General features: G+C 35.1%; 6 protein-coding genes across 8 annotated transcripts; 2 read left to right on the top strand and 4 right to left on the bottom strand.

Annotated features, from left to right (window-relative positions):
• Positions 1–201: 201 nt before the first annotated feature.
• On the bottom strand, positions 202–2,753 carry LOC116118258 (protein trichome birefringence-like 6). The gene is made up of 5 exons (XM_031404221.1): positions 1,768–2,753; positions 1,400–1,592; positions 1,122–1,312; positions 727–885; positions 202–647 (listed from the first exon to the last, which is right to left on the bottom strand). The coding sequence occupies exons 1-5, from the start codon at positions 2,556–2,558 to the stop codon at positions 323–325; spliced, it is 1,659 nt and encodes a 552-aa protein (XP_031260081.1). The 5' UTR covers positions 2,559–2,753; the 3' UTR covers positions 202–322.
• Positions 2,754–3,149: 396 nt separating this feature from the next.
• LOC116118245 lies at positions 3,150–4,526 on the bottom strand. Its single transcript, XM_031404207.1, has 2 exons — positions 4,091–4,526; positions 3,150–3,776 (listed from the first exon to the last, which is right to left on the bottom strand). The coding sequence occupies exons 1-2, from the start codon at positions 4,524–4,526 to the stop codon at positions 3,235–3,237; spliced, it is 978 nt and encodes a 325-aa protein (XP_031260067.1). The 3' UTR covers positions 3,150–3,234.
• Positions 4,527–6,577: 2,051 nt separating this feature from the next.
• LOC116118270 lies at positions 6,578–8,235 on the bottom strand. The gene is made up of 2 exons (XM_031404241.1): positions 7,800–8,235; positions 6,578–7,121 (listed from the first exon to the last, which is right to left on the bottom strand). The coding sequence occupies exons 1-2, from the start codon at positions 8,233–8,235 to the stop codon at positions 6,580–6,582; spliced, it is 978 nt and encodes a 325-aa protein (XP_031260101.1). The 3' UTR covers positions 6,578–6,579.
• Positions 8,236–11,536: 3,301 nt separating this feature from the next.
• Positions 11,537–13,579, top strand: LOC116118262 (probable cytochrome c oxidase subunit 5C-1). The gene is made up of 2 exons (XM_031404229.1): positions 11,537–11,608; positions 13,062–13,579. Exon 2 carries the CDS (start codon positions 13,088–13,090, stop codon positions 13,277–13,279), a length of 192 nt encoding a protein of 63 aa, XP_031260089.1. The 5' UTR covers positions 11,537–11,608; positions 13,062–13,087; the 3' UTR covers positions 13,280–13,579.
• A 369-nt stretch (positions 13,580–13,948) lies between these two features.
• On the bottom strand, positions 13,949–19,217 carry LOC116118255 (probable glutamyl endopeptidase, chloroplastic). 3 transcript variants are annotated; one of them, XM_031404217.1, is made up of 11 exons: positions 18,875–19,217; positions 17,488–18,469; positions 17,252–17,380; positions 16,662–16,961; positions 16,119–16,577; positions 15,907–15,972; positions 15,549–15,609; positions 15,304–15,453; positions 15,073–15,210; positions 14,555–14,868; positions 13,949–14,294 (listed from the first exon to the last, which is right to left on the bottom strand). In XM_031404217.1, the coding sequence occupies exons 1-11, from the start codon at positions 19,164–19,166 to the stop codon at positions 14,240–14,242; spliced, it is 2,946 nt and encodes a 981-aa protein (XP_031260077.1). In that variant the 5' UTR covers positions 19,167–19,217; the 3' UTR covers positions 13,949–14,239. The 3 variants fall into 3 exon arrangements, with proteins under 3 accessions (XP_031260077.1, XP_031260078.1, XP_031260079.1); XM_031404218.1 differs by having other exon boundaries at positions 18,881–19,216; XM_031404219.1 differs by having other exon boundaries at positions 14,275–14,291; positions 18,875–19,216.
• A 6,200-nt stretch (positions 19,218–25,417) lies between these two features.
• On the top strand, positions 25,418–25,997 carry LOC116118268 (calvin cycle protein CP12-2, chloroplastic-like). The gene has a single exon (XM_031404239.1). It carries the CDS (start codon positions 25,498–25,500, stop codon positions 25,882–25,884), a length of 387 nt encoding a protein of 128 aa, XP_031260099.1. The 5' UTR covers positions 25,418–25,497; the 3' UTR covers positions 25,885–25,997.
• The last annotated feature ends 434 nt before the right edge of the window (positions 25,998–26,431 follow it).

Raw genomic sequence — 26,431 nt, 5'->3', positions numbered from 1 at the left:
TTATATGTTTTTCCATGCCATTGCTATCATAAACCACTGGAATCAGTAAGTAAGCCTGAAACGTGTTGTCACCCTATAGGCTATAAGCGTCTTCAAGCTTATGCTTTTTGCCATTTGATTTATGATGTACACATGCATATGTGAGATATAAGACCAGCACATGGGTTATTTTCTCTTGGTCCAAAAAAATGGATACTCGTTGAAATATATGATTTACATTTTCCATAGAAAAAACCAGGACGATTAGATTTTACGTTCTGCCTACAATATCAATAGGAATAAAACATTGAAAGAATATATAGCTGAGAAGCACAAACCTGTTTCATAGAAGATTATACTCCTTCTTGGGCAGCAAATGAAAGTACAACAATTCATTCCATGTATCAGGAACACCTGGAAGACACCAATGGCTACAATCCTGAATGTTAGAAGAGTAGCGACTCCCTGGTTTTATTCCATACATTGATGGATGACCATCTATCCTGTAGTCAGACAATCTGGTTATATTCAAGAGAGTTACAGGTGTTTTCATCTGCTTTACGATCTCCTCTACCATTCCATTCTTGTCAGGGTAGATAAAGCTTGAGGTTCCATTAAGTGGTTGAGTAGCTTCCCTACAATGACCACCTGAATTCCATTGACCTCCCCTGTGTATTATGGAACAAATACTACTCAGCAAATGATATGATGATACTAAAGACAATATTTTGAATGGTAAAGGGAAACCTGAAATGTGAAGGTGCAGAATTTCGAAAGAAAACTCGGGTTTTCTTTGGATTGATGCGTTTATCAACCCATGATGCCCAAGTCATCAATGCTCTTCTAAAGGCTGCAGAAACGTCAAGCTGGGGATGGACTAGATTTCCTTCCTGGTAATAGTTAATCCTGTTACAGAGGCACCAAACTTATGAGAGGTAAGTTCATAGAGAGGCACATAATATTCAAACCGCCCATTGACTCCTAATGCATACAGAAATAATTTAAGAGGACAAGTATATGAGCTTTTTCAAGAACTAAGGTCTAAACTGAACTTCATAGCTTGTATCAAACACAGAAAGAATTGAATACATTTAACATTTGAGTCAAACAATGGTAGGATTTAAGGCTTGAATGGTTCTAACCCGGCTTTTGTTTTGTAATGGGTCCACCAATGTGCAGTGTTGAATATCAAAATATCAGCTCCTCTCCATCTTGATGAGCCACGATCAATAGAATCAATTCTCAAGGTTTGCACCCGCTTCTGCCCTACTCTTGCCTTGCTCTCGTGAACTAAAAAATGGCTCGCATAATATTCAACAGTGCATTTATAATCCTACATAAACAAGACCAAAAATTAAATACTTTGCACTATATATCTCACTTCAAAATTCAAACAAAAACATCATCTTTGTGTAATTACCACAAATTTGAAACTATAATCTCCCTTCTCTTTGGTGATTCTTCGTCCATGGGTCTCATAGACCTTCTTTGGGTCTCTAACAGCTCCCATTAACATACACAGCATAGATTCCCATTGATTCCTATTTAGTGAATCTCCAACAAAAATCAGCCTTTTCCCTCGGATCAAGTCCAGCATTTTGGTAGCATTGAACCTATACATTTCATGACATGATTACACCATGCGAAAATCATTCATCAACATATCATGCTTCATTTTCTAACCTAAGCTGAGTCTCAATCAACTAAAAAAGCCTGGTCTCATCATTGCATACTTAAGACAAAAAATTGCAATTCCAAAACAAATAACTTAAATTTGAAAAGAAATACCTTGGGATGTCACAATCTTGAGGCTGCCATTTCCACTTCATGTAATCTTTATCCAGTCTTCCATTGCTCATACAATTGAAACCTTCATCTATAAGAGGACATGAAGCATTTGTGTACAAAGGATAGCTCTCATCGTAAACCCACCTCCCTTTTGTAATATCACAATTTCTTAGCCTCTTCTCTTCAATCCTCTTATCCCTTGTAACTTCAATTTTTTTAGCTGAAGCTGCTCCACTCTTCTTCTTTTTTATCTGCTCATTACTGGTAACCTCAATTTTCTCAACTGAAGGAGCTTCAATCTTCTTCTTTGTAATCTGCTCATCGTTGGGACGCTCAATTTTCTGAGTTGAAGCCGCTTCAATCTTCTTCTCTTCAATTCTCTCATTGCTGTGAACTTCAACTTCCTCGAGCGAAGGTGCCGGTGCACTCTCTTGACCTGTAGTTGAATAACTGTTATCATCTAGATCATCAGCTTTGTAAGCTTCATCCGGGGGTGGTGAAAACAATGTAGAATTTTCAGGTTTATTTAGGGCATCGATGAGGAATAAGTCTTTCACATTTTTAGATGAGGAATTTTTACTGAAACCCGTCAATGTCTCTAAAGTTACAGGTTTGGGACTTAGATTAAGGGCGAGTTGGTTCAAGTGAAAATGGGTTTCTTGGTGAATGGAAGGGGTAGATTTGATGACCCAGATAGAGAAGAGTGTTAAAAAGATTAAAGAAGAAGAGATTGTTAAAGAAAAGACTAAGAATCTGGTGGATTTCAAAGAGAAACTTCTTTGCCTCTCCATTTGATGCTTACTACTCTTAACTTGGATGTGAAAGTGAAGGACAGTGGAATACTTGAATTAAAAGTCAAAGTCAGTTGGTTGAGATTTGGTAGACATACATGCATATGTATAGGAGATGTTAAATGGTGATGATAATTAATTCAAGACGTTGACAGCGCAGAGAAGACTTGGTGATTATGAAGAGTGGTTTCTGGTTTTTCAAGGGAGGGGAAAGTGGCCTGACATTGTGGACATTTTCAGTTACCAAATCCAATATTATCTGTCATTCAGGTGAAAGTGCGAAGTTACTACATATTTTCACCCACAATTTTTACTTTAGTCTCTTCTCTCTCTTTTTTTTTTTTATTGTTTCTCTGTTGAAAGAATAAAGCGCTTGGGAATTTAGCTTTAGTAAACTTTCACGGTACTAAGATATTATTGTGGATAATAAAACATATCATCATACTCTGGACCATTTCTTTTGCATAAAAACTGTTGGTTATTCCTTGATTTAAATTCACTTAATTACTCTATGTCTTGACTTGATTTAAAAATACCATTTATCAGAAAAATGCGCCATTATCTACCAAAACTATTTAGAGTTTTCCAGTGATACAAATACAACACAATAAAAACCCCAGAGTGCAACATAATTTAGCAGCACCGAAGTTCGATAATACATGGAGATTTTGAGGTTCTAGAAAACAGCCTGGACGAGGAGATGCTTCTTGGGATATCCCACGCCAATAATGTGGTTGAGATACACCTGTCCGTCTTTCACGGTTGCCGCTGAGGCCAAGCGATGAGCAGGCCCACTAAATTTTGCCACCACAGAAGCCGTCTCCCACCCATCAGAGCTCTCCACCAATCTTGCTGAAGGATGATTCCCTGCTACTACAAGCTTCGTTGGAGACAGTAGCTCCATACCATCTCCAAATGACAATGGCCCTCCCTCTACCTTAATTAACTTAATTTCCTCTCCCTTCCCAGTCTCAATCTTAAACAAATTCCCACTAAATGTATGAATTACTATCAAGAACCCATTTGGATGGTAAACTATTCCATTCAGCCCAACCAAGTTTTTGTACCATTCTTTTGCAATAAACAGTGGGCTTCTAATGATGGATACAAACTCCCCATTCACTCCTACCTTCCAAATTTTACTGGCTTTGGCATCAGTAACATATGCATTGCCTTCTTCATCAACTGCTGCATCGTCCGCCAATGATTTCTCATCACCTGCACCAACAAATAATAATAAATTACTTACGAGATAAAAATTAAAACATTAAAAAATAAAATATAGAATAATGCAACATCAATGAGAACAGAGCAACTTCCAAATCACGATTCATTTTAAGAGTTGAGTGAACAATTCATTTTTAGATAAGCATAGCATAACGCAAGGTCAACCATAACAACTTCCAAATCGCGATTCATTTTAAGAGTTGCCTACAATTAATCATACGGCTCAGATTAATGTATCAGTAGCAAGAAAAACATTCATCACCAAAGAAATAAAATATTCAGTAATGTCGATGTTGTAAACTTACTTGGCCCACTGAGTTGGGTGAGAAACAAACGTTTCCACGTGGACAGATCATAAGCTGCGAGTCCACTGTATTTATTCCAGAAAAGGTCTGAAACCACCACAAGTAGGCGATTCCTAGGGTGGTCAAGGACAATGCCAAGTGACGCATTGCCGGCTAAGTCAACATCTTTGACCACCGTGACTTCATTTAGAACAGTTTGGGGTAAGTAATCACGGGGTACTGATACCTGACCGACTCCTCCACCCAAAAAGGAAACGAGGAATCGGCGGTGGGATTGATCCCACTTGGCGCACTCACGCATGAAGCCAGAGCTGTGGTATTGGTACACATGAGTGGCAAATTTGGTTCGCTCCAGAGAGATGATGTAAGCGAAGGGAATGGCTGAGATGAGGAGAAGTAGCATGAGTGATTTGGTGGAGCAAAGTGAGAACGCCATACATGCACAGCACTCTCACTTGTCTATGCAGGCAAATGACAAATTTATTGTATTGACAGAGTGATATTATATAATTATTAATTTTCATTATTAACATATATGCGTTAGGAATTCAATGTGTCTGACACAATACTGTTTTGTTATAAATCAGAGAACATTTATAGTATATAGTTTTCAATTTTATTCAAATTAGATATCTAAAAATCTAATAAAGTCTTACCATATTTGTTATTGATATTAGCATCACCGATCAGAGTTCAACAAGCATTTAAATACATTAGTTGTCAGAACTTATCAAAATAAAGGATAAAGAGTTCTTCATATGTCAAGGCAACTTATAAAAACACTTATTATATTGAGTTCAAAGGTGTATAAATTAGCAACTCTCTTCATTAAATGAAAAGATTTGACATATGAGAGCTCAGCATACATTTGAGCTTCAACCATTATTTTTCTTTGTAAACAAAAGATTACTCCATTTTTATACGTCTTACAGGCAATATCAGGTATAAAATAACAACGGATGTATGAATCATTTTAAGCATCCGAACCACTATAAAAATCTCTCTTATCAGTTTTTTATTTATATTTCTTCAAACATATATTATCTTAGTTCCATAATTAACTCTCATAATCATTTCACATATAATTTGTAAGACTCTCTTAACACTTTTAATGTGCGACATCGTTGGTGTCAAAATCACGCATCAACAAGATTGATGCCTAATATGTTATCTAATATCAAAATTTGTTCCCCAATTTTAGTATTTACAGCAAAATATATGTTCATATTGACAACTAGTAACCAGTATATAGATTTATAAAATATCAAACATAGCATACAAATGTTGGTTCACTATCATATAATCTCAAATCTCTATATTCAATAACGCATACTATAAACTAGCAAAAATGAATGAGATGAAATTATGTTTCAAAATCTCACATAATCTTGTTAGAGAAAGTCATTAAATACTTTAAAAAACTTTTCCCATAATCCCCTTAATATAAAGCATTTATTTAATTCTAAGGTCAGCGAAATGCTCATCTGGAGTTCTCTTTTTTATTGGAGAATAAAAGTAATTTACTATATTAATGACTGCCTCGTGTAATCCGTTTGTTTCATTATTTTTTCTTATCCTATTAATACTATTTTCAAAATACAGGTTTGTTTCTTTATTTTGAAAATATTATTATATTTTATTCAATTTTTAAACCCCCTAAGTTTATTAATTTAACTAAACACTTCTAAAAAAAAGTTTAAAAATTAACAAAAACACCCTCATCCACCCACATTTATCAGATTTCGGCTACTACCATCGGAATCTGGTATAATGGTACACTACCACCTAGATCTGACCGATAGTGCGTCGATCTATCATTTACTAGTCAGATCCACTGTAGATCTAACCAGAAAATGCTAGATCTACGGCTAAATATCTAACCGTAGCTGGTCTTCAACGATGGCCAAGACATGGCCGTTGTTGACGACCAAACACAGCCAAATCTGGCATTTTTCGGCCATATCCACGATAGATCTGACTGGAAAAGGCCATCTCGATGCACGATCAGTCAGATCCAGTCGGTGGTGCGTCATAACGTCAAATTCCGATAGTAGTGGCCGAAATCTGACAACTGTGTGTGGTGGTGGTGTTTTTGTCATTTTATAAAAAATTTATATATTGGAGTGTTAAATTTAATTAACAAATCTAAGGGTTTAATAATAACCCAATTCTATCTACCAATAATATTTCAAAAATACTACTCAAAATAATAAAAGAAAGACATCCCACCAGACGAGAGCGACCGTTCTCCGTTAGATAGTTGGAAGGGGCAAAATAGAGACACGAAACATCTAAGCCAATAGAGAGCTTAATCCCAACCAAGAATACCATATATCAGGAAAACTATTTCAAAACTATTTATTGTTTTCCGTAGTACTGGTACAACACAAATTCAAAAGGAAGAAAGCAAACATAATTTAGCTACACACCAGTTTTGACGATACATGTGAAGGAGCTTTTATATATATATATATATATATATCCAGGTTTTAGAAAACAGCTTCGACTAGGACATGCTTCTTCTTGGGATATCCCAACCCAAACATGTGATTGAGGTACACCCTTCCGTCTTTAACAGTTGCAGCTGTGGCCAAACGATGAGCAGGCCCGCTAAATTTCGCCACCACAGATGCCGTCTCCCACCCATCAGAGCTCTCCACCAATCTTGCTGAAGGATTTCCTGCAACTACAAGCTTCGTTGGAGACAGTAGCTCTAAACCATCTCCAAATGACAAGGGTCCTCCATCTACTTTAATTAATTTAATTTCCTCTCCTTTGGCAATTTCAATCTTAAACAAATTCCCAGTAAATGTATGAATGACAATCAAAAACCCATCTGGATGGTAAACAATCCCATTTAGGCCAACCAAGTTTTTGTACCACTCTTTTGCAGTAAACAGAGGGCTTCTAATGATGGATAGCAGCTCACCCTCCACTCCTACCTTCCAAATTTTACTGGCTTTGGCATCCGTAACATATGCATTGCCTTCTATGTCAACTGCTACATCATCCGCGAAAGATTTCTCATCACCTGCATCAAAATCAGTCGCCGTCAAACTCAAAGATTAAAAAATAAAAATGAAAACAATTGCAATAGTATTTCATTGTACACATTTATAAAATTTTAAAAATTAAAAATAATAAAAAATCAATCCTTCTTTTCAACAGTTGTAAAAGTATTAAGAAATTAAAATTAATTTTACTCTTTTTCCATATTAAGAGTCAAAATATTATAAAATAACCAAATTAAATTATTAAAATGTACTTCTTTGATGCACCATAACAAAAATGTTTATTGTTCATAAAATTTAAAATCTTTTTTATATATTTACAAAGATTAAAATTTATTATTCTTTTTTTTTTTTAAATGCTAAAATTGTTAAAAATCACCATATGTTAAGATATTAAAAATGGAATTATTATAAAATTACCAAAATTAAAAATTACTTCATCTACAAGCGAAAAAAGAACAGCCGCCTGATAGGAGTACTGTGATAAGACGTTAATCACAAAGTGACTCAGTTATTTAAAAAATAAACGGCTTTGATGAATGCATCCAACACTATAGAAATAAAAAAGTAATAAATAAAATTATATATTTACCAATAAATAATCTTATCATCTTTTGTCTAACAGTATGACTGATGCACGTGGCAGAACAATTTTTATTTTGATGTGCCAATGTTGAATAAACTCGTTGAAAACTTACTTGGGCCAGTGAGTTGGGTGAGAAACAAACGTTTCCATGTGGACAAATCATAAGCAGCCAGCCCATTATACTTGTTCCTCAAAAGATCTGCAACCACCACAAGGAGGCGATTCCTAGGCTGGTCCACGGCGATCCCCAGTGATGCATTACCGGACAAGTCAGCTTCTTTGACAACCGTCAGTTCATCTAGAACAGTGTCGGGCAAGTAATCTTCGGGTACAGAGACCTGACCGATTCCTCCACCCATAAAGGAGACGAGAAATCGACGGTTGGATTGATCCCACTTGGCGCACTCGCGCATGTAGCCGGAGCTGTGGTAGTGGTACACATGAGTGGCAGGTTTGGTTCGCTCCAGAGAGATGATGTATGCCACGGGAATGGCTGAGATGAGTAGTAGGAGCAGGAGCGATTTGGCGGAGCAGACCGAGAGTGCCATTTTTGTTGTGAACGGGTTTGGTTTTAATTTTTTTGATGGGAAATTGGTATTTGTTGAGCAGGTAATGTATTGGGTGAGGGACTATATTCCCAATTCTTTAGTTTAAACTTGATTGAGCGTAATTATTTTCTGTTTTGCCTAACATTAACAACCTCTTTTCATTATTATATTAATCAGAAGGGAACTTTGTATACGGTCTTTTAAGAGCATCTATCGTTCTTTATTTTGGAAGTACTTTTATTAATTTTTAAATATAAAGAGGATGATTTTTATTCTATTATACTTATATATTTTTTAAATTTAATAAAAATACTCTTTATTTATAATAAAAAAATTAATAAATAAAAGATATAAAAATTTATAATTTATTAATTAAAATTAAGAGAGAGAGTAAAATTTGACTCTCTAAATGTAAAGAGTCAAACTCACTCTCTAATTTATATTTTAAATATAAAGAGTATGTTAGACTCTTGTTTTTATAAATAGATTATCATTCTCTAATTTATATTTTAAATATAAAAAGTATATTGGACTCTTATTTTTATGAATAGATTCTTTATAATAAAAAATTTGAGTCATATAAAGAGTCCTTTGAAAATGTTTTTATTATCTTAATTTATAATATACCGTATATAAGCAAATATGTGATTTATTCTTGTAAAATCGCACAAAATTTCCTTAGATTCTCCTCGTCTTTTTTGAATAAAAAATCGGACCATTAAAGAGTCGTTATGGTACCAAAATTCATCTTGTATTTTAAATTGGTTTAATATTATTTAATTAGTTTACTCAATTATTTTTATGAATTAATTTTTTGGAGTGTAAAGGTAAGAACAATTATAAGCATATTTACCATGCGTTACAGATTATACTCGTGTTTTGATCATTATAATTAGGGCGAACGACGTTCCCACCCAAGGTTTGGCCGAATGACAAGTTTCCACCAAAGTTTTAAAATGACTGTTTCCCACCCAACCAATCAACTTTTCCATTAACTTCAACTGTAGAAGGACTGACTAATAATTTCAAACAATAATTAAAGAATAATTACGTCATTTTATGGGAAAAACATAAACCTTAATTTTTTTTCTCCTTCTATTTCCTTCTTTCTTCTTTCTTCTTTCTTTTCTTCTTTTCTTCTCTTTCCTCTCTCAATCGCACCAGGCCACTTTCTCTCTTCCCCTTCTCTTTTCTTTTCTTCTTTCTTTTTCTCTCTTCTTATCTTTCCTGCCTTTTCTTATATTTGGACACAGTACTTGAAGGTGTTTCCCTTCCACCTGTACTGCCTCATTATATTGAACCAGGAAAGATTAAGGTTACAACTCTTACCAATGGAATCAGAATTTCCTCGGCAACATCAGCTGTATGTGTAGGTTACAGCAACGTTTTGATGCTTTGTTTTATTCAACTCCTAATTGCCATTTGGAAGTGATTTACTGTCTTGTTTTTATTTGGTTGTTTGCTATTTTAAAGAGTGTTATCCGTCTAATTAATTTGAACCCAGCAGCCTCCATAAGGATATATCTTGATTGTGGTTCTGTTTATGAGACACCAATATCGTGTTAGGCCTCCCACTTGTTGGAGAAGATGCATTCAAGGGCACTAAAAACCGGAGCCACTTGCGGATTGTGAGGGAAGTGGAGGCAATTGGAGGTAACATATCAGCGTCTGCGTCTCGGGAGCCGGTGGGGTACACTTTTGATGCTCTGAAAACCTATGTCCCTGAAATGGTAGAGTTGCTTGTGGTGGTTACGGAGGTTATGGAAGAGGATGGGATAGTGGCCAGCAGCAGGTGGTGGCCGACGGCAGGTTATCAAATTTTTTTTAAAGAAAAAACTTAAAATAAACTGAATTTACCATTATGTCCTTCTGCAGTTGCAAACTTGCAATTAACGAAAAAAATGGATGGATTGGTGGGAAACTGTCGTTTTGAAACTTTTCAGTTAGGCCAAACTTGGGTGGGAACTTGTCGTTCGCCCTTATAATTAACATCGGAAATATCGCCTCAAATAAGATTGTTTTGACAAGGAGGGCGCGTACATACAGCTGTCCACCTTAAATTCTTCTTTACATAATCTAAACGTTGATGCAATAATCAACAAAATTTAAATCATTTTAGCCTTCAAAATTCTTGCCAAATCAAATATTATGGTGCACGATAGATTCTCAACATAAGTCCTACCTTACAAGGACTTCTGCTATTCAACTAATTTAAATTATTCCATAGTTTATGACGAGATCTCAACTTGTTTGTAAGGAGAAAAATAAATTAAATAAAGGAGATGATTTTGTTATTTTATTGAAGGATAAAATATAAATTATTATGCCCAGAAAGCTCATTATATTTATATTTTTTATTACACTTTTAGGCTCGCTTGAGGATTTGAGATATTGAGTGCATGAGCCAATGCACGTTTGCACCATTCTATTACTTTATATTAATGGGATTTGTTCGACATCAAATAATAAAAATTATTACTATCATATATGTTATTGTTATAGATTTAAAAATGAAATTCAAATTATCTAAGCATATATTAGCTAGGACTCATTATCTAATCGTACTAATATGATTAATATATAATATTTTCTATTTATTTTTGTTGTAAACCTGTCATAGTTTATAGTAGAAAGTAGCATAGCAATGGATTATATTACACTGAATTCATTGTATTCAATATTATTATGTTATATAGCGATTTGATTTGCATTATTAACAACAATTTGATACCATTTTTATTTCAATTTATACTTTCGTTGTTCTAATCTCTACCAAGTTTTCACAAATATGAAATCCACTTACTTGATTCTTGTTTTAGATTGCGAAAGTATATGATGTTATTATTCATTATTATATTGACTTTATGAAAACTATTTGGTCCGAAAACATTATAATTCACAAACATTTACACAACATGAAGTCTATGTGTACTTTAAATCTTTATATCCACAAACAAGTGAAGAAAGATGGTAGATAAATTTAATAACAAAAAAATAAAAAAATAAAAAATTTGATTAGGGTTACATTTCGGGGATTTTAAAAGGTGTATAAAGTAACATTTAAATAGTTTAATTTTTGTAAAGGGTGCATTCAGTCATTTTGGGGAGCATGTATATACTCATAGTCCAACCCATATCTTAAGCCCAATCATACGTGTAAATTTTCCAACAAGGTAATTTGCTATATCAACCCGGTCCAAAACATTGTAAGCCCACCAAACAAACGCCACCATTGAACATTTCTAAGCCCAAACTGTAACGTAGGGGCAAAATAGAGATTTAATAAATGCCAAGTAAACGTAGCAATCTAAGCCAATAGGGAGCTTATTTCACACAATTTGATTTTGCGCATTCTCTTCTCAGACTCGCTCAGGTAAACCCTAGTTCTTTGTCTTCGATCCAGTTTTTCAAGCTTCATTTGATTATTCTCTCACCTTATATTATCGTTATGTAGTGTTAGTTTTCTGATGTATTTACTATATATTTGAGAATTATGGAAACAACTGTTGCTGTTGATTTTATGTGGAAGATCTTTTGGATCGGTGTCCTTTTTCTTTAGTGTACAGGCTATTATTCTCTTGTATGGATTTGAATGTCGATTACTTTATTTTGGTTACGATTATTTCGTTTTTAAGGACCACAGATAACCGCTGTTGCTTAGCCCTATAGCAATTTTTTCATATATTTACATTATGCATTTGTTATTTTTATTTTTTTTTAATTTTTAAAGTAGATGAAAGAATAGAAAAATTGTTTAGTTTGTGTTTCTTTTTCGATTGGTTTATTAACCACTTGGTAAGGGGTTATTATAGATAATTTTGTTGCATTTTTTTTAAAGAACTTTTTCCATCTGCTTCTAGGTGGATTTTGATATGGATTTACAATATTCTGATAACCAAAACTTTGTTCCAAAATTTGGTATTTGTCTTTCGACTGCTCATGTGTTAAGGGTGCAACAATTTCAGGCCACCAGTGACCGGGTGTGGTGATATTCTTTGAAAATACATTATACTTGTGTTGGATGAAACTTTAGAGAAATAAAAGTATCATAAGTGGGCGTCCAGCTACCAAAATGGGGACTACTATCTTTTCACATGAAAATGAAAATCAAGAAAGAATTAGATTTTTGTTCATATCTCATGGTGGATCACAGTCTGCCTGAACCTTGATACCCTATGAGCCATTTGTTTGTCCAGATAACACAAGTTTCTGTTAAATTAAAGTCCGTACTCTTGCATAGGTTTTTTGGTTCATTGTTTTGAGACATTTTGTTACACTTGCTTGGGTATCTGGGGATTTTTGTGATGAGAAATTAGGAATTTGATTTAGGGACATATTTCGCCTTGTCATGAAATTATGAATTTGATTTAGTGACATTTGATTGCATAAGTTTGGCTTTACTTGTTTTATAGATCTACAAGACTAAACATCATTACAATTGAAGCCATATTGTTTCCTAGGCATAGTAATTCTGCTGTGTCACTTAGACATATTATCAAATTATGAGTCGTACACCAGATTCCCATACAATCACTTGGATATAATATATTTGAAGTTTTCTAACTATTAAGAGTCTTGGGTTATATATATACATGTTTTCAACCCTGAAAGAAATACAATTGGTTTGTAATCTGATGACATAATTAGCTAGTACCTCCATGAGTTTGGTTATTTAGCATTTATTACAAGGTGGAGTAGACACAGTGGTTTATGGATTTACAATTTTTGCCCTTGTATAGTTAGTTGTTATTCTTGCAATGGTTCATATGTTTTCCTTGAATTCCTGCATACTGAAAAATGGAGGAAAATATGTTGCTTGCTTCTAGGTTTACTGCCTCTAACTATAAGTGAAATGGCTGCCCACAAGATTGCTCATGCCACCTTGAAAGGACCAAGTGTTGTCAAGGAGTTATGCATTGGAATTGCACTTGGCTTAGCTGCTGGCGGTCTTTGGAAGATGCATCACTGGAATGAGCAGAGGAAAGTGAGGGCATTTTATGACTTGCTTGAGAAAGGTGAAATTAGTGTTGTTGCTGAAGAATAAACTTTTCTTTTGGTTTCATTTTAATGTGGATGGCCTGAACAGTACAATGATATTTGTGATTTCATTCAGCTCATAAGCTAAGATGAGCATACTTATTTTTGGTCTTTAACGAATAAATTGATGTATTGAGATGTGGATGACGTTATTGCTTTTGAAATTGTCAAGATTCATGGTTTTCACTTCCCCACAAGTGTTTTGCCATGTGGATTGTAATTGTTGTGATACCTGAGATGTTATTTTTGTTTTCAATTCTGTATATGCATGGCTGGAACAAGAAATGCAACAAGCTTGGTAATTATATGTGTATGTTAATTTTAGGTCAGTTTAGAGGTTTCTGGGATTTTTTATGAGATATAATGACACCGAAGAGACTTGCTGCCGTGGATCTCAGAATATAATTTCCGGGAAACAGGCCCCCGTAAGGCCTTTTGATGTAAATTTGAATAAAATTCTGTTTCAAAATAAGAAATGGAAGAAATTATATGAAATTTGTTGTTTAAACTTATTTAAAATAATTTGTTGAATATAATTTTAAATTTGAAAATAAAAATTAATGAACTTTTTTTCTTATGAATATACTGAAAATTTTAAATTTTAATTTTAGTTTTTAAATAATACGTTATATTTGTTTCTAAATTTCAAATTCAAATTTTTAGATTGAATATTTACTTTTCAAAATTATTCTTTTAAGTATATTCACGAAAGGATTTTATAGTAATCATAGCATGGCATTACATAGCTTGGAATTGTGAGTAGCGCGGAAGCTATTGCTCATTATCCAGCAATGATCAAGGATTACAGGTGAAAAAGAGGCCTCACTAGTGTCAGTTTTCTGTTATTCTTGTTCACACATGTTGCCCGCCTGAATATTCAGAACGGCAAGTACCAATCACTTTTGTATACAAACGGATCTCCAGTACATTCGTGTGTCTGATACACGCATTTAATTCTGTTGTATTTTCACTTCACAGGGCTGCTCTGATGCTCCATTTTTACATCCGTAGCATTAGATCTGCTATTCCAATCCACACAATAAATTAACATCAATAGTTGAATAACCACAACAACTAGAATAACAAACTTTTATCTACCTATGACAAAACAAATTTTTGCCAGTTAGCTTAATATCTTTTGTGGTTCATTCATAGATCAACAAATTAAGTTAGGACATCTTGTGTATCATTCATAGAAAACTAACATGGAAATAGATCAACAAGGTGGAGACCCCTTTACCATTTGATTATGTAGAGAAACGTCTGAAAGTAAAGAAATTACCATAGCAATGACCTTGGCAATGAGTGAGATTCTTCACCCTCCAGATCTGCCAATTCTGGTTCACCGCCTGCACTAGCTGCAACTGCTTTGTTTTCAGAATCTGTAGCACCTTTGCTTGTACTGTCTTTACATGCGTGAAGATCTGCCTTCACATCAGAACCATTTGACACACAATATTTCTGCAGCCATCTGTCAGTTTCCCATAGAACATGCATGATGCTCTCTCGTGCAGCATAGCCATGGCTCTCGTAGGGGAGAAGGATTAGGCGACAGAGAGCACCATGACCTTTCAAAGCATTAAAGAAACGATCTGACTGCATCACATGCAAATGCAAATAAGTTACAATAGGTCACAAACAAAATGTCAAGCCAGCTACAAAAACATTAACTACCGTGCTCAAACTTTTAAAAATATAAAAATCAAACAGTGAGATAATACTATTACTTCTATTAAAGGATATGGTGATTATTAACTGCAACATAGTCCATGTAATTTCAGAAGTAGTAGTTTATTCTACCTGCATAGTTAGTGTTCCTGGATTATTGTCTTCTTCTCCATGGATAATTAAGATTGGCTTCTTAATTTTATTCGCAGACATGAAAGGGCTCATTTCTACGTAAGTAGAAGTGGCCTCCCAAAGAGTTCTATCCTCATTCTGCTCCAGTGAAAGAGAAGAAAGTCATATACCCAATGAAACAAACAAACAAACAAATAATGATAATTTGAGGAAATTTTGATATTTTGTTACCTGAAAACCAAAAGGTGTAAGTGTTCTGTTGTAAGCTCCAGAACGAGCAATTCCACAACAGAAAAGATGAGGGGCATGTGCTAGGAGGTTTGCAGTCATGAATGCACCATAGGAATGACCTCCAACAGCAATTTTGCTTGGATGAGCCACCTGAACAAGGGCAGCACCAGAAAAGTTCCAGTCAAAAATATATGTAAAGTATCATGACATTAGTAGCCATAAACAAAAAGAATCAACAATCTTACTCCACGTTGGACGACTTCCTCAACAGCAGCTTCTGCACTAGCAACCAGTTGCTCCACATACCTAATTGAAATAATTGGCCATAGTGCAGCTTAACATATCGTAGAAGAGATATTGACTGCTTGGAGAGAAATATAAAATTGAGGTATCTTTCTTGAACAAAGTGCAAATTCTATCCCCTTTTTGGTATTCGTACGACATTTCAAATGTCGTTGCCCATGTGTTTGTAAATGATAGGAAAAATGTGGATTACATTAATAATCATTACAGCCATTATCCCCCAAAAGTGCATTATGATTAATCATCCTGTCCGTATGAATGGTAACTAAAACATAAATAAAAAATACATATCATCATTACCTATCATTTGCTTCCTCAGCATCTTCACCAATAATAGGAATTGTTGGCCCAGATAAAATAGCAAACCTGCAGGATGTGGAATAATTGTAATTTGATGTAGCACTTTTAAACCAAACCAGCCACTAAAATGGAGCCATAGGAAGAACTTACAATAAACACACCAAAAAATCAAAAGATAGCAAAAGCAAAAGAAGAGAAGAAAGAATTCATGCCTTCTAGCCAGCCAAAGAAGGGGTGATGTCGGACCTATGCCTGGAAATTCATTAGGAGAACCACGAACTTGTCCAGCAGCATCTTTGCTTTTAAATTCTCCTGGGTAAGACCAGAACAAACAGGGAAGAGGACCATCCTTTGATGGATCATAATCTGGTGGCAAGTATAATGTTGCAGTAAGTTGAACCCCATCCTTTCTCTGATATTTGATCATCTCTTTGTTCAATGATGCCAACTGTGGATATGGGTGAGGAAAATTTGTAATTTGACAAGATTTCTTATCTGGCCAACTCTGGATATAATACTGGGTATTTTCAGTTTTTGACTCTTTGGATGTAAGTACTTTCAACTGATTAATGTGTATGTCCCCTTCTGTCTGGTCAGACATTAAAGCAACAGTGGTCTCATAAAATTTTTCCTTATCGCTCTCCCATATTCGTTCTTTGTTGCCTGTATTTCTGGTAGAATTTGGTTTAGATCACTAGCTATGGCAAGCAAGAACACACTAAAACATACAAAAAGATGAGTTTTAAAACACTTACATGTCAAACAAATCAAGAAAGGGAATGTTCCCTTCTGGTGTAGCACCACTTCCATTAAGTAAAAGATAAGTTCCTTCATCGTTTTCTTTCTTTATTTTTGCAATCACATAAGTTCCAGCAGGTGTTCTCCTCATCATTGGAGAGCCAGGATCAGAGTACACATCTTCTGATGACCGATCAAATAATATACGGGGAGTCACATCTTTAGATCCAGGAGATATTATCCAGGTTCTTGTTCGCCTTGTTTTGTACCAAGATTCATAGACTAGGGCCAGTGAATCATCACACCAAGAAATCCCTCTGTGAAGATGACAAAGAATACATCAAAACCAGATTCTGGGCCAAACCATTAAGCAGGATGGCCAAGCAAGCTAAAAGTTTGTCATCGGTTGATTTAAATTAAAATAACTATGAATTGTTTAAGTTCACAAGATTTGGAAAGTGGTCTAACTCTCAGGCAACAATTTCACCTATTCTGAGGATTATAAGCATTACAAGCAGAACTTTTGAGCTTTTGCAAGTTGTCAACATTTGTCACTTAAAAATCTATCTGGATATATTATGCAAAAACCTTATATATATCTTCATACCCATAGCGAAGATCAAGTTGGTGTAAGATTGCTGGCTGTTCACCTTCTAGAGGCTCAGCAGGCTGTGTATAAATTATATCACGTGGAGTAACTTCTACTTTTGCATCACCTCCATCTTGTGTCTCTGCCCTATAAACCCCAAAAGCAGGATAGTTAATTGGGTTTATATATACAATGCACCATGAGCAGTCATTGAAAGTCATATGCACACATGAGAATAATTTTTAAATTCATACCAGTAGAGGGTCGATGGCTTATCTGCTCTCCAATTGATTGATCGCATCCCTTTTCGGACACTACTGAATGCAATGGGGATGTCCTCCGCAAGTGGCAAGTCGCAAAGTTCCCTGACAAATTTCCCATCAGTTGTCCAAACTTCCACCTTTTTTGGAAATCTTCCACATGGTACAATAAAAGAATAAGGTCGGTGAATTGAACTAATCAAAAGGTACTTCTGATCTGGGGAAGGGTCCAATGATGTGTATACAGCTGGAGGCCCAATTTCTTTCACAGTCCCATCCAAAGAAACCAAAACAAGTTGTGTGGTGGCATAGTAGTCAAACAAATCTTCATCAGATTCATCCTTCAGCAAATCCTGGAAGGTTCTAACCTGAATAACATTTTCCTGTTCATTAGATTGGATCTTTGGGCCAGAGGGAACCAAAGGTTTCTTTGGTGGGTTTCCACGTGATAACGGGATGGTACAAACTAACAAAGTAGAGTCATCTACCCAAACAAAATTCTCAAACACTGCATTAAGATGTATATCAGGTGATTGAAACAATGGTCTAGCTTTTGCAGTTTCCACATCAGTAACCCAAACCCTAAGCTTACTGCTTCCACTGTCCTCCTCATCACTTCGGATGCTGAAGGCTAGATGCTGCCCATCACGTGACCAGGTCACAAAATTTATCTTGGAACCATCAGGGAAACCATGCACCTCTTTTTCTGGCCCCAACGTACCATCAGGCAATAATTGATGTATCCCAATACCAGTGTAAAATGACATCCTACTCCTAGTATTGCATTTGCCATCAATTCGAATACCAGCTAGCTTTTCCTCTGGTCTTGCTAGCTCTACCAATGGAGGCAAAGCTCTGCGCTTGAGAAATAGTATTTTATCCCTTTGCGGTGAAAAAGACAATGCAGGAAGTGGTGGAGCATCAACAATATCTCTAATCTCAGGTGGAGGAAGGCGATATCTACCTCCCAGATTGTCTGCATCATTATGAATTTTATTTTATCGACTTCAAGAAATAATTATTTAGAAACATATTAGGCTTTGCCCAGCCCAAAATCATGAATTAAACTTATAAATCAATACTGTGACATGAAAAATAACTTAAATTGCATCCAACCAATCAAATAAATCAAAAGAATCGAAGTGAATTAATTGACTTAAATTTGGAAATAAAATAGTATCCACAAAGCATACACGGAAATAGCAGAAAAAAATGGCTGTAGTACTCGTACAGTTGCTTTATACTAATCAACTTCTCTTATTCACTCAAAACTATTACTATTGTGTAGTGAACATATTGATGTCTAATATCAAATTAAAATTTAAGCTCGTAATTTACGGGAAATTGAATATCAAAACAAAAGAATAATATTGAAGAGTACCTTCACCTTCGGTGGCACTGGCATTAGAAGCAGAAGAGGATACAGAGCCATTAGAGCCACCGTTTTCGGAAGCAACTGAGTTGATTGGGACGAGATGGTGCAACCTGGCGGTGGTCATGGTGGTGGTGGTGGTGGTGGTTTTGAGGGACTTAGATGAATGAGTTCTCAGGTGGCCAGGTGTATGAAGGGATGAGAATCGACTGAGTTTTATAGAGGGAAAGAGAGGTGGATAGAGAGGAGATGGAGAGATGAGAGAGAGGCTATGGCAGACTTTGTTAAGACCGCGCATCATTTGATTGATTGATTGATTCGTCTATTTTCTCTTTTTGCGCTCATTTTTTTAGTATGGATCGTTGCGCTAACCAATCATGTAAATTGCCACAAAGGAAAAAAGAATCTTAGAGCTTTACTTTATGATTTGGTGCGTGGCAGTACGCATACAATTCTGTCCGTGCAATATAATCGGAAGGCTAAGACTTAACCGACCAGTTCATCACCACGTCCTCATAATGTTGTTTTCTCTTTTTTCGATGGACTATTAAGAATATCACTTTTTCGTTATTCGTTTGGTCTTTAGTCTCTTTACTAAATATCGGATTTTCTTTTAAGTGTGCTGCCTCTGATACCATTAGAGGTTTTATTACACCACTAAGTGGTTGAACTCATGTATATAAAATCCTCTTCATTTTTATCTATGTTTATTATTCTAATAAATACTTACTTATCTAGATCTTTTTCTAAAATAGATAATTTATATGTATATTCTAGAAAATAAAAAAAATCTAAGATACTATCCCTCCTATTATAAATCATTATATAACCTTTTTTAAGTTTTTTTCTTTTTTTATCTAAAACCTTTAAAACTCTTGTTAGACCCTTCAAAAAGCTAATCGAAGAGTATGTTCAGACTAGTACTTTTGATAAGTGTTAAATTCCAGCTACAACTCAAGAACAATATGTTACTTTAGAAATCCCTCAAGAATTCATTATCCAATAGATCCGTGAAATATATTCTCATGTACACTTTAATGCTATCAGACTTGCTCTATCTTACCATGGCAGAAAAAGACTCCTAATCTCTATCCGAATTGCTTTGTTAGACACTAGATTTGCCTAATATCAGCATGCTTGCATAGGAATGGCACATACAACTTTGAATGTTAGAACAATTATTATGACACCGTTTTCTAATTTCAATATGTCTCTCTTTGATGTTCATTGCTCCAAAGCTCTTAAAGTTCAATGAGAGATAGTTAGTACAGATTTAAATCCATGAAGTATTGCAACTATTTTGCATTACCAGATGGTTTGGCGGATCCAAGATCATGCTCTTGATCTCGCTATTCCTACAACTACCGATACGCTAGTCCTTACTATTGACTCTCAGTATACTCCTCAATGTATCAATATTTCTAGACAGATCTCTAGAGATAATTTGATTAAATTATTATCAGACTCTTGGGTGATGGGAAATTGCCACTATAGATAATTTTTTAAAGCATACATCATATCAATTTTATTTACAACAGGTTACATTACAAATATTTGTACCACCCAATTTGTATTCACAACTGTGTTAATTTTTCTCATTTCATAAACGGAACAGCGTAAATTAAATGCACTCTATTTTGGACATTAACAGAAGAACAAAAACTGTCTTCAACTTCTTGCTTTTAGTATAGCCCACATGGCCACATCGTACAGTAGGCCTATCTCTGATCAATTCCAACAAATTATATGTTAAATTATTAGTTAGATGTAATGGAAGATTCTTTATTATTAATTGTTGAATTAGAATTTAAATAGAGTAAACGACTTTTTCCCACCCAATGTTTGCCTTAATCACACTTTCTTACCCAAAAAGTTTTAATATACTACTTTTTCACCCAAAATTAATATTCTATTACTGCCCAAAATTGATTTTGGTGACAAAAATTCTCTCTGTCACCACCATTTTAACCTCCGTCTCCTCTCTACAAAATCTCTCTCACTACGACACCTAATTTCTCGTCGACTGTCAGTCATCTCAAAGCTAGGGTTTCTTATTATTAGTTGATTCTTAGTTTATTCCGATGGTAAATATTCATCGGGCACCACCATTCCATCCACCAACATCCACTCTACAAAATTCTTCTTACCTGACTCTTAATAACTTGATGAACGCTGGCTAAGAAAGTGAAGTATATTTTGGGTATTAACGAAATATAAACTTTGGTGCGAAAGTGGCATTTTAAAACTTTTTGGCAGTAAGGCAAACCAATGTTCTGAAAACCGGACCAGACAGCCCAGTCGGACCTCGACCGGCAACCGACGGCAAATATGGTCTGATATATATAAAAAAACTATCATTTTGATTTAAACCGGATTGGACCGTGGTTGGACCATCGGAATAGTGCCGAATCGCGGTCCAATAGTAGCAAAACCCCGTTGGATTCTGGCATCTTTTGACGGAGAAAACACCCCCATTCGACGGACAACATCTCTAGGACCAAAACCATTCATTTTCAGTTGCCGTTGTCCAGCCTATGTCGATCGCCATCCACCTAAAGTTCACGTGACGTCGGATTTCTTTTGTTGATTCCGGCGAGTTCCAACGACGATGGAACTCCCTAGCACCACCATCAAAGTCGCCGGCACCTACACATCAAAAGTCCCAAGATTCTAGCTTCGATTGACCGTCGATCGTCGCTGCCGCCACCACTCACCAGAATCTTCTCGTGACAGGGGTGTTTTAAATAGATTTCAAACCTTAAGGGAGTATTATAGGGGTGTTTTTGATGAATTTCAAACCTTCAAGGACTAAAAATTAATTACGGTCTAACCGATCAATCCAACTGGAAACCGAACCTTTGAACAGGTCATTATCTGATCCGGTTTTCAGAACATTGAGGCAAACCTTGGGTGGAAAAAGTTGTTTACTCATTTAAATATTATAATTTGTTTGCAATTTTAAATTTCAATTTTGACAATCATTATTAGTCGGACCAATGAGCTTGGATGCGACGTCCCACATATTTGATGATTATGCTGTTTTAACCATAAAGCAGTAGTCTCAAGCTTTTATTATATTATTCAAATTATGATAAACGAAATGGTTCAATATTTTGAACTATTATTTGAATAGGGAAGCACATTTGCTTTTTTTTTTTTTTTTTTTTTTTTTAAATAATAGTATATGTTGAGGCAGTCGGTATTACATTTGGTTGAGGAGCTTCTAAGCTTCATTAGCATTGCTTTTTTAATGAATTATCCAATTAGTTGGACATATGCCTATGTATTTATAGTCAATATAAGATGTCAAAACTTAAGAGGTAATACTGTACTTATAATTTTTTTTTCATTAATTTTTTCTTACATACATGATATGACAACTCATAATTGGCCAACTTATAATGAGTCTCATCTGACTAATTATAAGCTGATTAATTGTGAACTGTCACTTTGCGTTTGTGAAAAAAAGTTAGTAAAAAAAATTTGTCAACCTATCTTTATTAAAACTCGAAACGATAGATAAAATCCCGATATTTTACCGTTAAATATCATAATAATAGCCCTCATTCTCCTACCGTGAAAGTTGAAACAGAAATAGAAGGACCACGACTGTTATATACCCAGATTTTTTACAACTTTCATTACCTGATATTTTAGTGGGACCAAATAGCCCTTTTGTTCGTCCATAATTCATCATCTTTTGTCCTATAAGATATTTTACCACCACTAAATATTAGTGTTGCTTCATTTGAACAATTTTAAATTTTGATGGTCTCAAAAAATAGAGTAAACGACTTTTTTCCACCCAAGGTTTGGCCTAGTGACATTGTCCCACCTGTCAAGTTTCAAAATGACACTTTTCCCACCATCAGTGCCGTCAAGTTTTAAAATGACACTTTTCCCACCCATCAGTGCCGTCAAGTTTCAAAATGACACTTTTCCCACCCACCGTTATGTTCTGTTAGGAAAATTCATTCTCTGACATGGTATAAACATGTAAAGACAAAACTATCCTTTCCTCTTATTCTTCTCATTGTAGCCTCTGATTCTGGTTGCAATTCTAACAATTCGCTGGTTAGGGCTTTTCGTCAAGCACCTGGTGTGCGCCCGAGAGGAGAAGAAGTGGGAATGGCTGGAGAAGGTGGAAAAACCAGGAAAAACACCCAAATCAAGCCTACAAACGCAACTCAACACACCAACAACACCAAAACAACCAGGACAACAATCAAAATGCTTCAAAAAATTCCAAAACAATCAAATTGCAAAACCCAGCCGTGGTGGAAGGTGACGGTTCACGGCCGATGAATGACGAGTAATCAAATCCTGAGGTTTGAGAGGTTTTGTAGAGTGGAGGTCGGAGGTTGTAGTGTGGTGGAAGATTGGGTTTTGGCCGCTGGAATCAGGCGAAAATCGGCTTAGAAACAACGAAACCTAACTTGTGGTGGCCGATGAACGGTGGGTTGAAAGATGAGGGGATCAAGGGGGTTCTGGTCAGAAAAGATCGGGGAAGCTTGTGGTGGTGATTGGGAAAGCCAACAACAACGAATTCCGGCCAAATTGGCTGGAGACGGTGAGGTGGGGAAGAAAGTAAAACTTCGACGGTTGGCCAATTCTTTTTTTTTTTTTTTTTTATGGGTTTGTCTGAGCTTATGAAAATTAGCTTATAAGCAACAATTGCTTATAAGCTAAAATTAACTTATAAGCATTTGAAATTTTAAGCAATTACGTGTTTGATTAAAGTATTTATAAGTGACTGATAAATAATTGACATGTTTGGTAAAATGTGGCTTATTAGTACATTTTATTATAAAATTACTAAAAAAAAAATACTATATTAAACAAGGGCATACCATGGAATTTTAAAATTAAACAAAGATAATGTGGTAATATACTTAGTCAAACTAGCTTATAAGAAAAGTGCTTATAAGCCAAAAAAAAAAAAAAAAGTACCTCTCCCTAACTTATTTTTTTTAACTTATAAGCTCAAAAAAATTATAAACAAACAGATCGGTTTAATTTTAGAGCTTATAAGTAAGTTTGACCAGCTTATAAGCTTAGACAAACACCTCCTTAGTTAACATATAAGGGGATAAAATAACGTAATTATCCCTTGACTTCTTTTCAATTTACTATTATATCCTTCTTTAATTAAACTTGACGGATAGATTTTAATATAGGTGGTAAAATTATATTTTGAAACTTTTTTTGATGAGAAAGTGTCGTTAGGCCAAACCTTAGATGGGAAGAAGTCCTTTACTCAAAAATAAAATAAAATATTGAGCTTAATGTGTAGCATCACAAATGATATTTTGTTATCTAATGATTATACATTATTAACTTGACATTTTGTCATATGATTAATATTAAAATAATGTACACCATTCTTTTTTTTTTTAAGGCAGTACGACTTACACATACCTAAGGTTTGGCAAAACGAAAAGTTGGTACTCAAAAGGTTTTAAAATGACAAATAGGTACCTTCCGTCATGTTCTGTTAGTGATTTTCATTTGATAATAGTGAAAATACTAGAATACCCTTGAAAGTTTGATATTTTAATTTTTTATAAATTAAAATTTTTTTTTTAAAAACCCCCTAGGTTTGCTAATTTGACCAAATACCCCAATATATAAAAATTTTATAAAATAACAAAAACACCCCAATCACCTGCAGTGTCAGATTCCGGCCACCACCGTTGGAATCTGGCCGAAAAATTGCGTTACGACACAGATCCGACGGGATCTGTGTTGTAACGCAATTTTCCGGCCAGATCAGCCACGGATCTTGCCGAAAAAGGCCAGATCTACGCGTTACGACACAAATCCGACGGGTCTGTGTCGTAACGCAATTTTTCGGCCAGATCCCGACGATGGTCATCGGAATTTGGCACTGCGAGTGACGGGGGTGTTTTTGTTATTTTATAAAATTTTTATATATTGGGGTATTTAGTCAAATTAGCAAACTTAGGGGGTTTTTTAGAAATTTTTAAATTTACAAAAAACTAAAATATCAAACTTTCAAGGGCATTTTAGTCTTTCATTATTATCAAATGAAAATCACTAACAAAACATGGCAGAAGGTACCTATTTGTTATTTTAAAACCTTTTAGGTACCAATTATTATTTCGTAAAACCTTGGATATGCGTAAGTCGTTCGATCTTTTTTAATAATAAAAGATATTCGAGCCAGGTCTAGATATCTTAATTAATCATTACTTGTTCTAAACTTAATAATAAAGTAAATCTTAGTGACCACCTTATTAGTAATTAAGATAAATTGCATTCAAGACTTGTTGATAATACAACAAAAAATTTATAATTGACCGATCACTAATGGGTGGTTATGCAAACTGTTTTTCTTTTTCTCACGAAAGGAGTCGTTGCAATTAGAAGGCCCCTTTGAAGGTTGCAATGGTCAATAACAACACGAAAGTTTTTTTTTCTTTTAAAATATCTCCAACTATATCTCTAACGTGGAAGTCTACAATTGGTTATCATGTGATAAGAAATATGTGTTCCCAAAGCACCACAGCCTTCGATTATATACATTATCGTCATCACAATATCTTTTCTCAAAACGCAGCACTCTCCCTCGACTAGAGCTACAACAACAAGAAGAAGGAAAACAAGAAGCAATGGCAACAATAGCTGGTATTAACCTGTCAACTCCCAGAGTGATGGCAAAGACGACGGAATCACCAAAGGCTCTGCCTATCAGGTCACCAGGGTTGAACAACCCATGGAAAAGGGCCAGCCTATTTAGATCAGAGCGCATGTACATGCAGCCCCTGAGAGCTGCCCCAGATAGCATCTCAGAAAAGGTGGAAGAAAGCATCAAGAATGCAGAGGAGGCGTGCGAGGGTGACCCTGCAAGCGGTGAGTGTGTGGCTGCATGGGACGAGGTGGAAGAACTCAGTGCAGCAGCTAGCCATGCCAGAGACAAGAAGAAAGATTCGGACCCTTTGGAGACTTACTGTAAGGACAACCCAGAGACCGATGAGTGCCGCACTTACGAGGATTGAAATGCATATAGTGTTATGCTTTTTTAATTTATAAGTTATGTGATGGGAGTTGTGGTGTTCTGATATACGATACCATCTTGAAAGATAAAATTCCTTATTATTAGTGTTTGTAACTTTGTATTTTAAGTAGTCTTTCTTATTACTTTCTTGATATTGAAATTAATCTTTATTTAACAAATTATATGGTCTGCTGCTAAAATTCTGATAACTCTTCGAAGAAAGGCTTTAAATTCTAAAACCATGTATCATCTTATCCTTATCTTATGTGTATATAAAACCGTACATCGTCAATGACTTTGTTATGATGTTATTGGCCACCTAATATGGTTTACAATTATTGTGCAATTGTTGGCAGCACGCTGGGACGGTTTCAACCCCGTTATCCCAAACCCAAGCTTTCCAAACCTTTATAGTATTGTATATTCTTCACACACGTCAACAATATAGTTGCGGGCAAAATTCCAATAATAATTTTTATTTATTTAGTAGATGCATAATAATTGAATGTATGAGATAAATCATAGTTTTGTTTCTTAAAATCTCTATG

Source organism: Pistacia vera, unplaced genomic scaffold (assembly GCF_008641045.1).
Source record: "Pistacia vera cultivar Batoury unplaced genomic scaffold, PisVer_v2 Contig84, whole genome shotgun sequence".
In the NCBI taxonomy this organism is placed as follows: domain Eukaryota; kingdom Viridiplantae; phylum Streptophyta; class Magnoliopsida; order Sapindales; family Anacardiaceae; genus Pistacia; species Pistacia vera.
This window is presented reverse-complemented; position numbering and strand designations above follow the sequence as displayed.